This window comes from Vidua macroura, chromosome 2, assembly GCF_024509145.1.
Source record: "Vidua macroura isolate BioBank_ID:100142 chromosome 2, ASM2450914v1, whole genome shotgun sequence".
Classification (NCBI taxonomy): domain Eukaryota; kingdom Metazoa; phylum Chordata; class Aves; order Passeriformes; family Viduidae; genus Vidua; species Vidua macroura.
This window is the reverse complement of record NC_071572.1, coordinates 86,411,695-86,424,426: the sequence shown is the minus strand read 5'-3', so window position 1 is coordinate 86,424,426 and position 12,732 is coordinate 86,411,695. Positions and strand designations below refer to the sequence as shown.

Sequence of the window (12,732 nt, the reverse complement as noted above, 5' to 3'; positions counted from 1 at the left end):
ATGGTCAAGTTTCCTAATAAATTATGTTTCTCATATAATTTTGTTCTTGATGTCTTTTTTGCCCTGATGCTCAAGAGCCAACTCTAGCTTTTGAACACCGAAAACTGTATTCTGGAAGGAAATGACAGGTTTTTTCACAATGACAGAGAAAGGAGGATACACTTGTCTCTGAACCCCCCCACTCCTCAAAAACCCTGGTGAAATTCTGATGGTTAATTAGTTGGGGCTCATTATCATTGGTGTACAGATCTACTTCCACTTTCTGTTCCTTTCCCCCGCTTCCCCTCTTAGTCTACTCTCCAGGGTGTACATATTTACAATTGTGGGCAGAGAGCAGGGGGCAGGGGAGAAGGAATATTCTCATGTTTTTGGGTTTAGGAACTGGTTCCAAGTCCAGAAATGCAGAAATATAGATTAGAAAGGACCCCTGAGATAACAAATAAGTGACTTGCTCTCAAAGGTAGCCACATCATATAATAAATAATTAAACTTCTTTAATCAAGGCTCTTTCTATTCTTACTTCTCCAATAGTTACTAAATCCCACCTAAATCCAGTGGGTTAGAGAATTAAGAAGTTTGTTTATAAGATTAAAATTCCTGGCCAAAAAAAAACTCTGATTCAAAGATTCATAGAAAGGACAGCTTGATTTCCAGCTTAACCACATTTTCTGCAAAAGCCCTCAATTAAAACGGCATTTGAAGGGTTATTCACTTTCTCTTCAGTCTTTGTATCTCAGCTGATAACATTAGAAGCCATATGAACAGAACAAAAAGTATTATATTTTATATCTGTATAATTCAACAGACTTCATATGAAGGTTTAAGGTTAGGGGGAATAAAAGTTATTGTATTTTGAAGAAATAATGTGTAGTCTCATAAAAACATATCTGTTTCATTTTTTTCGTTTCTTATCTGTATTAGAAGGCTATTAAATTTTATCCTTCATAAATTCAGAACAGATTTGGTAGTTCTTATTTTTATTAGATTCCATATAGATCAGTCTCAATAGTATTCAAAGATAAGAAATTGTATAATTGAAAATTAATTTGTTCCTATACTTTATAAAACCTAAGAAAATATTACAAAATAATAAAAATAAATTACAGCAAATCAAAAGCTTTAATTAAGAAGTTAATTTATTGAATCCTGATTTCACAAGGTGTTATAGGTACTAGTTCTTTAATATGAATGAAATTAAACCAAAAATTGTTTTAGAAGTATAAAAATCTAAATTGATTTTGTTGTTCTGCTTTTTTAGCAGAAATGGTCTACAAATATAACACAAGATTTACAAGCAAAGATAATATTTCTTACTAGAACAATTTATATTAAAAAATAAAAACTGGGGGCATGTGTTTCCTACACATATGAAGTAAAAGCATAGGATCTCAAGGTGATGTCAAAAGAGCTTCTCAGATTTAGAGCAGAATGCTAGTCCCTCTCTAGAAGCAAATAGTGCTGAGTATTCATGGGGCAGTGAAAATGTTAAATGGGAGATGAAGGGTAAGCAGGTGGTTATGTTTTAGAGGAAAGAGAAATAAAGGTGATTTACAGACCATGGATGATGAAGAAGCTAAAAATAGGAAGGAATTTCTAATACAATATTTTTAGTCTGTGCCTTTTTGCATCCTGTCCAAATTTTAGTTGCCAGACACAGTTTTGAAATTCACTTTGTGAATTTCCCATGAGCAGGAAGACAAGAGCTCAACATGAACTGATTCCTTTGTGAGAAATCTGTCCCGTGCTTATGTGAGAGCACATTTCCTCTGCCTGTGGGAGTGCAGCGATTGCTTCATCCCAGCCACACCATGAAGAGGAGGGCACATCTGGTGCCAGCCACTCTTGTCTTCCTTCAGGCACAAAGCAGGCTTTCAGGAATTAGGAATTAGGGTGTTTTGTCCATAAAATTGCCTGTCATTTTCTTTTTCCCTTTAAATAAGTTTACCTCTATTTGCTAATTACTGTACTATGTTAAAGTACTGTACCCCTCCCCAGGGCCTTGTTACAGGTGGGGTGTGTAATTGTAGCCCATATAATCAGGAAGACAGATTTGCCCAGCCAGGAATTCAATTCCCTAAATGTGTTTAGTGCATTAGCGACTCTGTAAGGTCTCCTAGTAACCCATGCAGGTATGAAACAGAACTCCTGGGAGCCCATCACTTCCCGAAGGCCCACAGAGGTTATACTGTCCCTAGGGACCTGTGTCAGCATGGTTGAGTCCTGACCTCACACACTGCAGTTTGCTAAAAGTCCATGAGGAGTCAAAGACAGTACGTGGACAATTTGCCTTTGCTTCTGTTTTTCACTCAGGCTGAGTAACAATTCCATTTTATTGGCTCTGTGGAAGAACAGCCTGAAGAGTAGTGGTGCAACTCTTCTGCCTGAGCAGTTCTCTAGTGCCATTAAGGTGCCTAAAGATTTCCAACTGGCTTCCAACTACCAGTTTAGAAGCCACAGGTCCCCTCTAGGTTCTGGATCACAGCCACCAGTGTGGCTTTCTTTTTAGAGATCTGTCTTATATTTTTAAATGGATATATTTGTTTGTCTCAAGGGTTTCAAAGCTAGAGGGAATGACCATTGTGCTACAGTCTGATTGTGTTCATGCATATGTCACAAAAGACAAACACTGTTCAGGGCTTTTGTACGAAACATATTTTCCCATGGCACTAGGATACATTTTTGAAAAACATGTTTCAGCTGATATTAATTTAATTTGATAGAAAAATCAAGAACTATGGGGAGATTTGATATGAACTGGGAGAAGTGTTTTTCTTGCTTCCCACTGTGGCTATCAGATCCCCACAGCTGTTGTCATGTTGCATTGAAGGATAGAGACAATAAGAGCAGCTAGGTTAAGATCCACTGCATCTAACTATTCATTTATTAATTAAGCTTTCTTCTACAGAAAACAGAGAAATACTTCTCTCTGGAGAGTGATTCAGCCAACTAACTTAAAATCAAGTCATCTGACCTCAACAATGTCTTCATTCAATGTAGAGAATTTGAAACCTCTAATTTAAACTACATTTTCAGTTTCAGCTAACATTATTGTTCGCTCAGAAGACATTTGAGTGACAAATGATGGAGATCTACATCACAGAAAACACTACTAGGGTTTTGCAACATGGCCATCTACACAACACAGCAGCCAGTTCCCACTGCCCAAGGGAGAGAGACCGGAAAAGGTTCACAAGTGATGTTTCACAAGCATATCTATAGCTGGCCTTGCAGTCTGGGAAAAGAAGAAGCTGTACAAGCAGCTTCTGTTTACAGTTTCCTAATGCTTTTCTTTGACATTTATTAGAATTGGTGGATGTTGAACTACCCCGTGACTTCTTTTCTCCTCAGCGATGTGAAGAAGACAGCAGCAATGTGACCCCTGTTTTGACCTAGAAAGTTGACTGCCTATCACATCAGTAGTACTGATGATGTTACACGAAGCATCCCAGGAACCAGAAATAGAGCTGCAACATGGTCATGACCTTAACACTATAACAGTAGGGACTCAACCTTCCTAATTGTTCACAACATGGGTGTCTGTTAGGTAGCTGTCTAAACATGCATTGTACCAACAAAAATCTAATCAATATGGTCAAATACATGCAGAACTGAATGGAACCAATACAATGCAATGATAATAATCAAGAGAAGGGTTTGTTGGTTTTTTTTTTTAAGTAACTGAGAAACACCTTTAACAACAAGTTTAACAATGAGGATATCAGGATGAAAAAAATCATCATTAATCCCTTTAGCTGGAGAAAAATTGGCTGGAAGGGACAGCAAAAAAGCCAAAAACCAGAAGTGTGGATTTCCTGAAAAAGCTATGGCCCAATGTGAAGGCATTTTTTTCAACAGTTTTGTAAAATTTGAGTATGTGCTGTGAGAGCTCCTCTGAGATGCCAAACACCTTCATCTCCATTTGCTGCCAGTGGAAGAGGAAGGTGTTTGGCTGGAACAGGGTGAAATCCCATAATTTGTCACAGCCTGTGTGACTTTTGAAACTTCTCTTTTTCTGAATTACTTAAGACAGGAAATAATCATATGCCCTGCGGCTAATGTGGTTAAACTGAAAAAACCCTTTAGTGATGAAATGGCAGATAGATAGATAGATAGATAGATAGATAGATAGATAGATAGATGCAGACAGAGATATTCACATTCTTTAGGCTCAATTTATAAGATAAAATCGATCTCATTTATGTGTATCTTGGATTCCACCAGAATAATTTAAAAGAAACACACTGCTTAAAAAAAATTGCCAGAAAGAGGTGAGTAAGGAATTGGCATGTTCACCATAAATCAATTTGAAAAGAAAACATTCTGCTTACAGTCATTTCTCCCAAAGTCTATTTTGTTTTCTTTTTTATGGGATTCATACCTCATGCACAATTCCCATTTTCTAGGTGGAGAATGTAGAGTACCCCTACATTTGGTGGTCCCACTTCACACAAGTGTGTTGGGACAACTTGCAAGGTTTTGCATTTGTCCACCACTTAATCTGGCATGAAATTGCTCAGGTTTGTCAAAGTCAGTGTAAAATTGAGTGCCAGTTTTGAAAGGGTAGCCAAGCTGCTTAGACAGATTCAAATCCCAACTGACTTCAGATGACTGTCGGATGGGTTCAATTAAGTTTTATTGTGTTAGTCTGCACAGTGTTATAACTTGTGTGGAGAGAATCAGAGCATGATGAGCTCTGAGTCAGTCTACAGCTGACTCTCCAAAGCACCCCATAACCATACGAACTGGGATGTGAGAAAGGAGACACATGGAGCAGAAAGCAGACAGCTCTCCTGCCAGGACAGGGATGAGAGTGAAAATGAAGACTCTTTCACTTTGGCTTGTAACATGCACAGCTGTTTCTAGCACTCTTCCCATCCACCCAGAGAAAGGCAATGAAGATGATGCAAAGCTTGTACAGGTAACTGCATGGTCCATATCTGGGATCTATTGAGCCCTCTATGTTTAGACCTATTCTGTGTGTTCCAGTAGCACAGCAGCTTGCTGCCTTTCTGAGACAATACTATTGCATAGAACTCTGTTGCCTGAACTTTACTAAAGTAGGATAAATCTGTACAAACTGAAAATGTCAAGTTAATAAGAGTCAGGACAATATTGTCTGTTTCTGTTTAGCTATGATCCTCAGGGAAACATTTGTTGTGCTCCAAAATCACAGGAAGAAGGTTTTGCCAGCAACCTACACAAACATCAATCCTAAGGTATTTATTTATTTAAGAAACAGATCAAAATGTGAAACGTGTCACTTTTTTTTTTTCACTAGAACTATTTGAATAAATTCTATGCTGTTGAGCCAGATCCAAATCAACTTGGATGGAAAATAAATGCTGAATCCGCAGCTGAAAAACTTCAGAAAATGCAACAATTTTTTGGTTTGAAAGTGTCTGAAAAACTGGATAATGAGACATTGGAAATTATGAAAAAACCCAGGTGTGGAGTTCCAGATGTGGGTCTCTATGGCTTCACCCTGCCCGGATGGAAAAAAACCAAACTGACATACAGGTACTATTTTTGAGTTTAAGTTTAAGGTTTGTCGGTATCCAAATTTGTTATTTTTAAATATCACTTCTATAGCAATTGTTTCCTGTTGGGAATACAAAAATGTTTCTCTCTCCACAGCTGTTAGCTATGCATGCTAACTATTATTATGAAAAAGACATATTGGACAGTTATCACATACTCAAACACACTCAGTTTTCACATATGAAACTCATTCAGCCCAAGATGAGTCTTGGGAACCATTTGATTACAGATTACATTGTTTCTTATATTTTCTGTTCATCTTCTTAACCATATTAGGGATTTTCTCTTTTCTGCAAATACTAAATATTATGCTTGAATTCTCATAACTATAGACTTGTAAACTACACACCAGATATGAGCAAGGAGGATGTGGATAAAGCAGTTGAGAAGGCATTTAAAGTGTGGAGTGCTGTCACCCCGCTGATTTTCACTCGCATTCATAAGGGAATAGCAGATATAATGATTGCTTTTGGGACCAAAGGTAAAATGAATACTACACACAGTGATAAAATTAATTAATAGATTTTTCAATAGTCATAACCGAAGATCAATGTTGTATCAACTTCATATTATTTAGTTCATAGACATTGCCCTCGCTATTTTGATGGCCCTCTTGGTGTTCTTGCTCATGCCTTTCCACCTGGCACTGGCTTAGGCGGTGATGTGCACTTTGACGAAGATGAAGACTGGACCACAGGCTCAGCTGGTAGGTTCAAAAAAGTTTTCTAAGGTGTTATACAGATGAATAAATTTCATTCATTCATTCATTCATTTCATTCATTGATTTTATTTAAATGAAGGAAGAGACTGAGATGAAACACTGCATTAACTATAAGAGCAGTTTGAAGATATTGCAGGCTGTCCTCCAACAGGGATACTTACAACAACATAGACATAAACTCACCTTGATCTACTCTAGTCCTTAATTAGCCCAAAAAAATACGAACAAGACAATCCTTTTCAGGTAGGAATGCCACAGACACAGCCACTCTTACCTGGGGGCTGGTGGTGGCCCAGAGTTTCCCAACACTTGATAAAAGCCTTCTCTTTTCCCCTCCTGGTGCACACCAGGCCTGGCACTACCATGGCCTGTGCTTTGCAGCAGCCCTCAGAGGACATCCCCACCACCTAAAAATCAATACAGCCACCAGGGATAATGAAGAGTCTTCACTAAAAATTCCAGGGTAGGCTCAACAATAGGCAGCAGAGAGGGGAGCACTGAATGCCCAGACTCAATCTGTCTGGGAATGTCTGCTCCACTCAGCCTCCAGGCTGGCTGTACAGCATGTACTGCCTCTGACAGGTCTGTCAGCACACAGGCACATTACCCTCTGCTACTTTAGACCCTTTTCTCATCCACTTTTTGTGATGGAAATCTGCAACAAGAGGAGTGAGGTCAGCAAGAGCAAGGAGCTAATGAACAGAAAAGTGCTGTAAAACAGCTGCACAAGGAGGAGACTGTGGGTTTATTGTGGTGGAAAAAAAAAAGAGAGGGATGAGTGCTGGACATATCACATGATTAAATGTAATGTTTTTCCCATACTGGGACTGAATGGGTCAACCACAGTTTTTCTGCTGTTCCTCAGCAGCACAGCTCCAGCAGCCAGACATTGCAGAACTTGGAGCACTCAGAAGACTCGTGAGAGGGGAGGACTGACTGGAAATATGTGTGGAAAAAATGAGGCTTTATTTTGTTTGGGTTTTTGAGAAATGAATGTCTTGGCTTCAGCCAGCCTTTCTTGGGCAATCAATGACCAGTCCTCTCCTCTGCCACAGACTTGTGTGATCTTCATTAAATCTGTTGACATTTCTGGATCTTGGTCTGCAGGGCAGATGATCATCTTCAGAAAGGCGTGTTACTTGGAGGGATGCGTGCTGAAGGAAATTCCATTTTTATTTCTTTATTAATAGTGTTAACATATTTCACTGGGAATAAGCATGCAGAAGCATAATATTTTAAAAATTTATTTTGTTTGATAAATCTCTAAAGAAACCATATGCTTTAAAGTCCCAATGGTAGAAAGGTAAAGCATTTGGCTAACATTTTATTTTTCCTTGTCTATTCATGATCTCACCTTTATTTCTCAGGTTTGTAGGAGGGAGAGTGACACACAGAGTGACACTTTGATACCTGCGGTGAGCACAGAGTGTGTCCTCCTGCCTTGCCCTGGAGAGCTGTTAGTTTAATCTGACTCACTATCTAATCTGTTCTACCTCAGCCAGGAAACCCTGCCAGAACATTCCAAAGAGCTGCACCCACACTCATCCCCAGATATCTACTCATGACACACACACTTTCAGTAGCTAACAGAAAACAAGAGGGTCAAAAGTCTCTCCCTTCTAGTAGGGGAAGACCACTGTCTTGTCATACAGAAGAATATGTTCACCTCAATGCATTCCCCAGTGAACATCAATATATTGCATGAAAACTGCTACTGAGCAATAGCCTGATCCTGTGATCATATCAGCCATTTACTGAGTAAAATTTGACTGATTTCTTCTCTCTATCCATTTCATAAGGGTTCAACTTGTTCCTTGTTGCTGCTCATGAGTTTGGCCACGCCCTGGGTCTCTCCCATTCTAATGATCAGAGGGCTCTCATGTTCCCCAATTATGCCTACATCAGCCCCAGTGAATTTCCCCTCTCTCCAGATGATATAAATGGCATTCAGTCCATTTATGGTGAGTAAAGTCTATGGCTTTAAAAAAAAGGTAAGCAGGGGAGAAATAATCTCTTTCACAAAGTTTCATCATAAACTTAATCATATTAGCATTATATTTAAAAAAGAGCAAAGTGTGGAAACCTTAATATTTCTACAATTTGGTGTATTCTTTCCAAAATTTCTTCCTCAGGATCCCCACCAAATGCCCCAGATAAAAGGCCAACCACCCCTACCTCACCTAAAATCTGTGGCTCCCAGATATCTTTCGATGCTATAACTACATTCCGACAAGAAGTCATTTTTCTAAAGGGCAGGTAAATATTGATATCATCTTTGTCTGCACAGGGTTTAATTTTTCTTTATTTATACAAAGACTGAATACTTTCATGGTTCACATGTTTACAGCATTTACAATGAGACCAATGGATTTCAATTCATGGAAATAAAAGTTTTAGCAGATATTAGTTGTAATAACATTTTTACAGGATCCCGTGAAAAAACATGTTTCATTTTTTTCCAGAAAACACCTCAATCCCAATGAGACCTTATTCTCAAATGTATAGATGGTTACACTGAGTAGTGACTTGACTTAATGATGCAAAATTTTCCAGACAATCACATAAAGGTTTGGTTTGGAAGGTACCTCGAAGATCATCTAGTTCCAAGCAGAGACACTCCCCACTAGTCCAGGTTGCTCAGATCCCCCCATCCAACCTGGCCTTGCACATTTAATTAAGTGTTCAATTAATTTTACTAATCTAAGTAACTAACAAACTAAGAAATAAGCATGTTTGACATGTTTGAGAGATTGAGTTGAGCCAATCTCTCCTCCAATCCCCTCTGCAAGCCCAAAATCATCTGGGGAATTAATCTGCTGAAAAGGTTACAGTAAGTCCTACCTGGCCTCCTATAACCCTCTTACTATACAGTATAGGAACAACTTGAAATATTCAGCTGCTTATAACTGATCATTTAACAATCAGTATCAATGGAATGCCAGAATGAAGATAGAATAAAAAAACCAAACACTTCCCAGTGCAGGGAGTTATTTCCTTTCTGACACATCACCAGGTAGCTCCACTGACAAGAAAGAGCTTGTAAGTCACAATGTTGCTCACATTCTTTTGCACATACAGAAGTTTCTGTGGTTTGTAATGTACTACAAATCTGTTTCATATTTAAATCAGGCACTTATGGAGGGTATATCCTGATAACTCAGAAGCTGAACATGAATTAATTTCTGCCTTCTGGCCAAATCTGCCTCCTGTTATTGAAGCTGCATATGAGAACACAAAAGATCAGATCCTACTTTTCAAAGGTGAAGTATGAGATTTTCTCTAATTTTTTTCTTAATTTAATTATGTGAGCAGAGGGCATGTGTGCATAAAATACATTTTTCAAATAAGTAAAATAAAACCTCAGAATATTTCATTTCGTTTTCCTACAACCTACAATAAAGGAGTACATTTTATAATTTGCTGTCTGAAAATGACTGGCAAAACTAAATATTATAATTTGTCTTAACAGGCAACAAATTCTGGGTTATCAGCGGATATCAGGTGTTGCTTGGTTATCCAAAGAATATCAACACACTGGGCTTCCCTAAAGGTGTCAAGAAAGTTGATGCAGCTGTTTGTAATAAAAATACAGGGAAGACATACTTTTTCATAGGTGACAAGTACTGGAGGTAAGAAGACTTGACAAATGTTTTCCTATTAATAACTCCAAAATCATCTGAATAAAAATTAAAGTGAACATGTGATAAAAGAGAAAGTAGACCTTTTAGGTAACTGTAGGTTCCCGCTCAATCTTATTCCCAAACTGGCCTGAGTGAGTCTTGATACCCAAAGAGCAGTCAGGGGAAGAAAGAAGTCAGCTTTGGGAAGCTGAAAGATTCCTTCTGTGTGCAAGGACAGTGGCTGCAAAGGTCTTTCTCAGGTAACAAGAGCAAGCGTGGTTCACATAGACTTTATTGTGACTAACTGTGGGGTTCCTTGGTGATACATACAGTGTCATCTGGATTTTGAGATTCCTGTGGTTTCCTGTTTTTTGGTTTTGATTAATTTGGGAAGAGTATTTACAATATCTTGCATTCTTATTTTACTGCCTTGGTCACATGACAATAGCATGCGAGTAAACCACAGCAGGCATTTCTTATCTAGTAACTCATTGTCTCAGCCTCATATGCCTGTGAAAAATATTTCTTGTATCCAAGGAGAAGTGAAATAAAGGCTTTGTTTGCTTGGCTTGTTTTGTTTGCTTGTTTGTTTTTTTTTTTTTCCCTGAGACAGTTCCTCAAATCTGGAAGAACATTTTAGGTTCTCCTTTCAACTCCTTAATTTAGCCCTATCTCATAAAAATTGTTGGCTTTTGGGACCAGTTAGAAAGAACTTGATGTATTAGAAATAAGCCAGCATCCTTGCCTCCATCTAAATCTGTCAGCTAGTAGAGGACCACATACAATGTCTTATAAAAGTCTGAGAGAAGTCAAAATTTATGAATTCATGCTATAAATATGTGCTATAGCAGGAATGAATCTGTCCTGTTTCCATGCACTGTCTGTCACACTGTTATCATCAAAGGAGGGAAATACCATCCCTGGAGTCAAAAGTGTGGGTCTTCCTTCAGTTTTTCTCTCTTAGGATGCTTCTTTGGAAGTGTTTACCTTTATCAGCAAACAAGAAACAACCTCATGGAAAACACAATGTCCAGCATCCTGCAGCCATGTGTGCAAGTAAATAGCACAACTTTCTCTTGCAACCCCAGTGAAACCAACTAAATTGCAGATGGTGGGCATCTTTTAAAAGCTGCTTAATTCTGTGCAGAATTGAAGTCTAAACTCTGGAAAATTGCATGTCTCTCTTCATATGATTTAGGTTTGATGAAAACAGCCAGTCCATGGAGAAGAGTTATCCTAGACTGACAGTTGATGAATTTCCAGGAATTAGTCAGAGGTTTGATGCTGTTTTTCAACAGAAAGGTAAATGAAATGAGCTTTTAAGTAAAATCTGTTTAGTTCTAAAGATCTTAAGTTCTGAAATTATGATGATCATTATTGCAAAAGACAGAAATTAAGAGATGCTCTCCTTTGTGTACAAAGGGGATTTGTCCAAATGAAGCTACTTCTTGTATCCATAACATAATGCTTTACTTTTTCATTTCCAGGATTATTCTACTTCTTCCATGGATCAAAACAGTGGGAGTTTGACCCTATTGCTAAAAAAGTTATCAGAGAAATGAAGAGTAACAGCTGGTTTAACTGTTAGTATCATTAAACTTTCTTACATTCAGCAAAAGACAATAAATACCATTCCAGAGATCTCAGAAATTGTTTGTATGCACACTGCTCTACAAAATAGGCAACAGGATTAGTTTTTATAAATGCTTTTCATGTATTTTAATAAATTAATATGTCACTCAAATTTTATTTTCAAAGACTAGAACAAAACTGCAGGTTTCCCATAAGTGGAAATTGTTCAAAATAATTTATTACTTTATTCTCCAGATGGTTTGGGGATTTTTTTTAATATTATGGCAATAAAGAGTTTTACATTGATGGCACCTATTTTCTGCTTCGTCTGTTGAAGGCATTCTACATTTCTGAGGTGTAAAAGGCTGCAGGTTAATATTCTCTTATCCCTCCAGCATACAATGTTTGTACTTTGCCTCTTTTCTCTCCAAAGAGCAAGCTTCTTTTCTCTCCATCTGCAAGATACAAGCTTTCATTAGTCACTTGCTTTTCTGCATTCTGCAGAAGATGCATTTTCCTGCATCTTTTCCTGCTCTTCTTCGGCTGTTGCAGCCTTGTCCCTTTCACACTACAACAGTATTTTGACACCAAATTCACCCTGAAGTCCCAATGTCTAAATAAATTATCTCACCTGTTAATTACCCTGATCAGTGTTTATAGCATAACAATTAACTTTTCATCAGTGTCCACTTTGTCTGCAGCTATAAATTACATCCTTCACACATTAGCCCTGCCCTGTTCAAGAATAGATTCAACTACCATATCATGGAGCAGAGCCTTTGCTCTGCTGACACAAACCATGTGCTTTACATGCATCTGATATTTATTGCCTGTTGTCATGCAGACTCCTTACAAAATCAGACTAAATCTATAGAGTCACAGTCATATCCTCTGCCTGCATGGCTGGGGATATCTGAGAAACTGGTCTCAGTACTGGTTTGTCCTGCTGCTCCCCAGTTCTCACATATCTGTCTGTTTTACACACCTCTCGCATGCTTTAGTAAAATGTTTCTCTTTGCTTTGTATTTTTATAACAATGCAATGACCCCAGCACGAAGCTTGCCCACCTGACTTGCTGTAAACAGCAGCAGCACCACCGTGTTCCTGCTATTGATGTGAGAAACCCACTGGCTTTGTTCTTACCAGGAAATCAAAGTAAAGGATCGAATGTGACGTTTCACTAATCTACAAGTCTAATCATGGTGAACACCATCATCATTTAGATCCCTAAGAAAATGTAAGCCTAAAGTGGGGTGGTATGGTAGACATTTGAGGGAGATT

At 38.2% G+C, this 12,732-nt stretch overlaps 1 protein-coding gene across 2 annotated transcripts; it reads left to right on the top strand.

Moving 5' to 3' along the window:
* The first annotated feature begins 4,755 nt into the window (after positions 1 to 4,755).
* Positions 4,756 to 11,762, top strand: LOC128803216 (matrix metalloproteinase-27-like). Of its 2 annotated transcripts, none has more exons than XM_053969911.1 (10): positions 4,756 to 4,918; positions 5,279 to 5,517; positions 5,871 to 6,019; positions 6,116 to 6,244; positions 8,059 to 8,220; positions 8,392 to 8,515; positions 9,389 to 9,519; positions 9,729 to 9,888; positions 11,078 to 11,181; positions 11,367 to 11,762. In XM_053969911.1, exons 1-10 carry the CDS (start codon positions 4,766 to 4,768, stop codon positions 11,465 to 11,467), a joined length of 1,452 nt encoding a protein of 483 aa, XP_053825886.1. In that variant the 5' UTR covers positions 4,756 to 4,765; the 3' UTR covers positions 11,468 to 11,762. The 2 variants fall into 2 exon arrangements, with proteins under 2 accessions (XP_053825886.1, XP_053825887.1); XM_053969912.1 differs by lacking the exon at positions 11,367 to 11,762 and adding an exon at positions 10,844 to 10,990 and having other exon boundaries at positions 11,078 to 11,156.
* Positions 11,763 to 12,732: the final 970 nt, after the last annotated feature.

Coding starts and splice junctions, on each gene's coding strand:
- LOC128803216 (XM_053969911.1), top strand. CDS start 4,766: ATGGAGCAGAAAGCAGACAGCTCTCCTGCCAGGACAGGGATGAGAGTG. Junction 8,516..9,388: donor GTCATTTTTCTAAAGGGCAG/GTAAATATTGAT, acceptor TATTTAAATCAG/GCACTTATGGAGGGTATATC. Junction 9,889..11,077: donor ATAGGTGACAAGTACTGGAG/GTAAGAAGACTT, acceptor CATATGATTTAG/GTTTGATGAAAACAGCCAGT.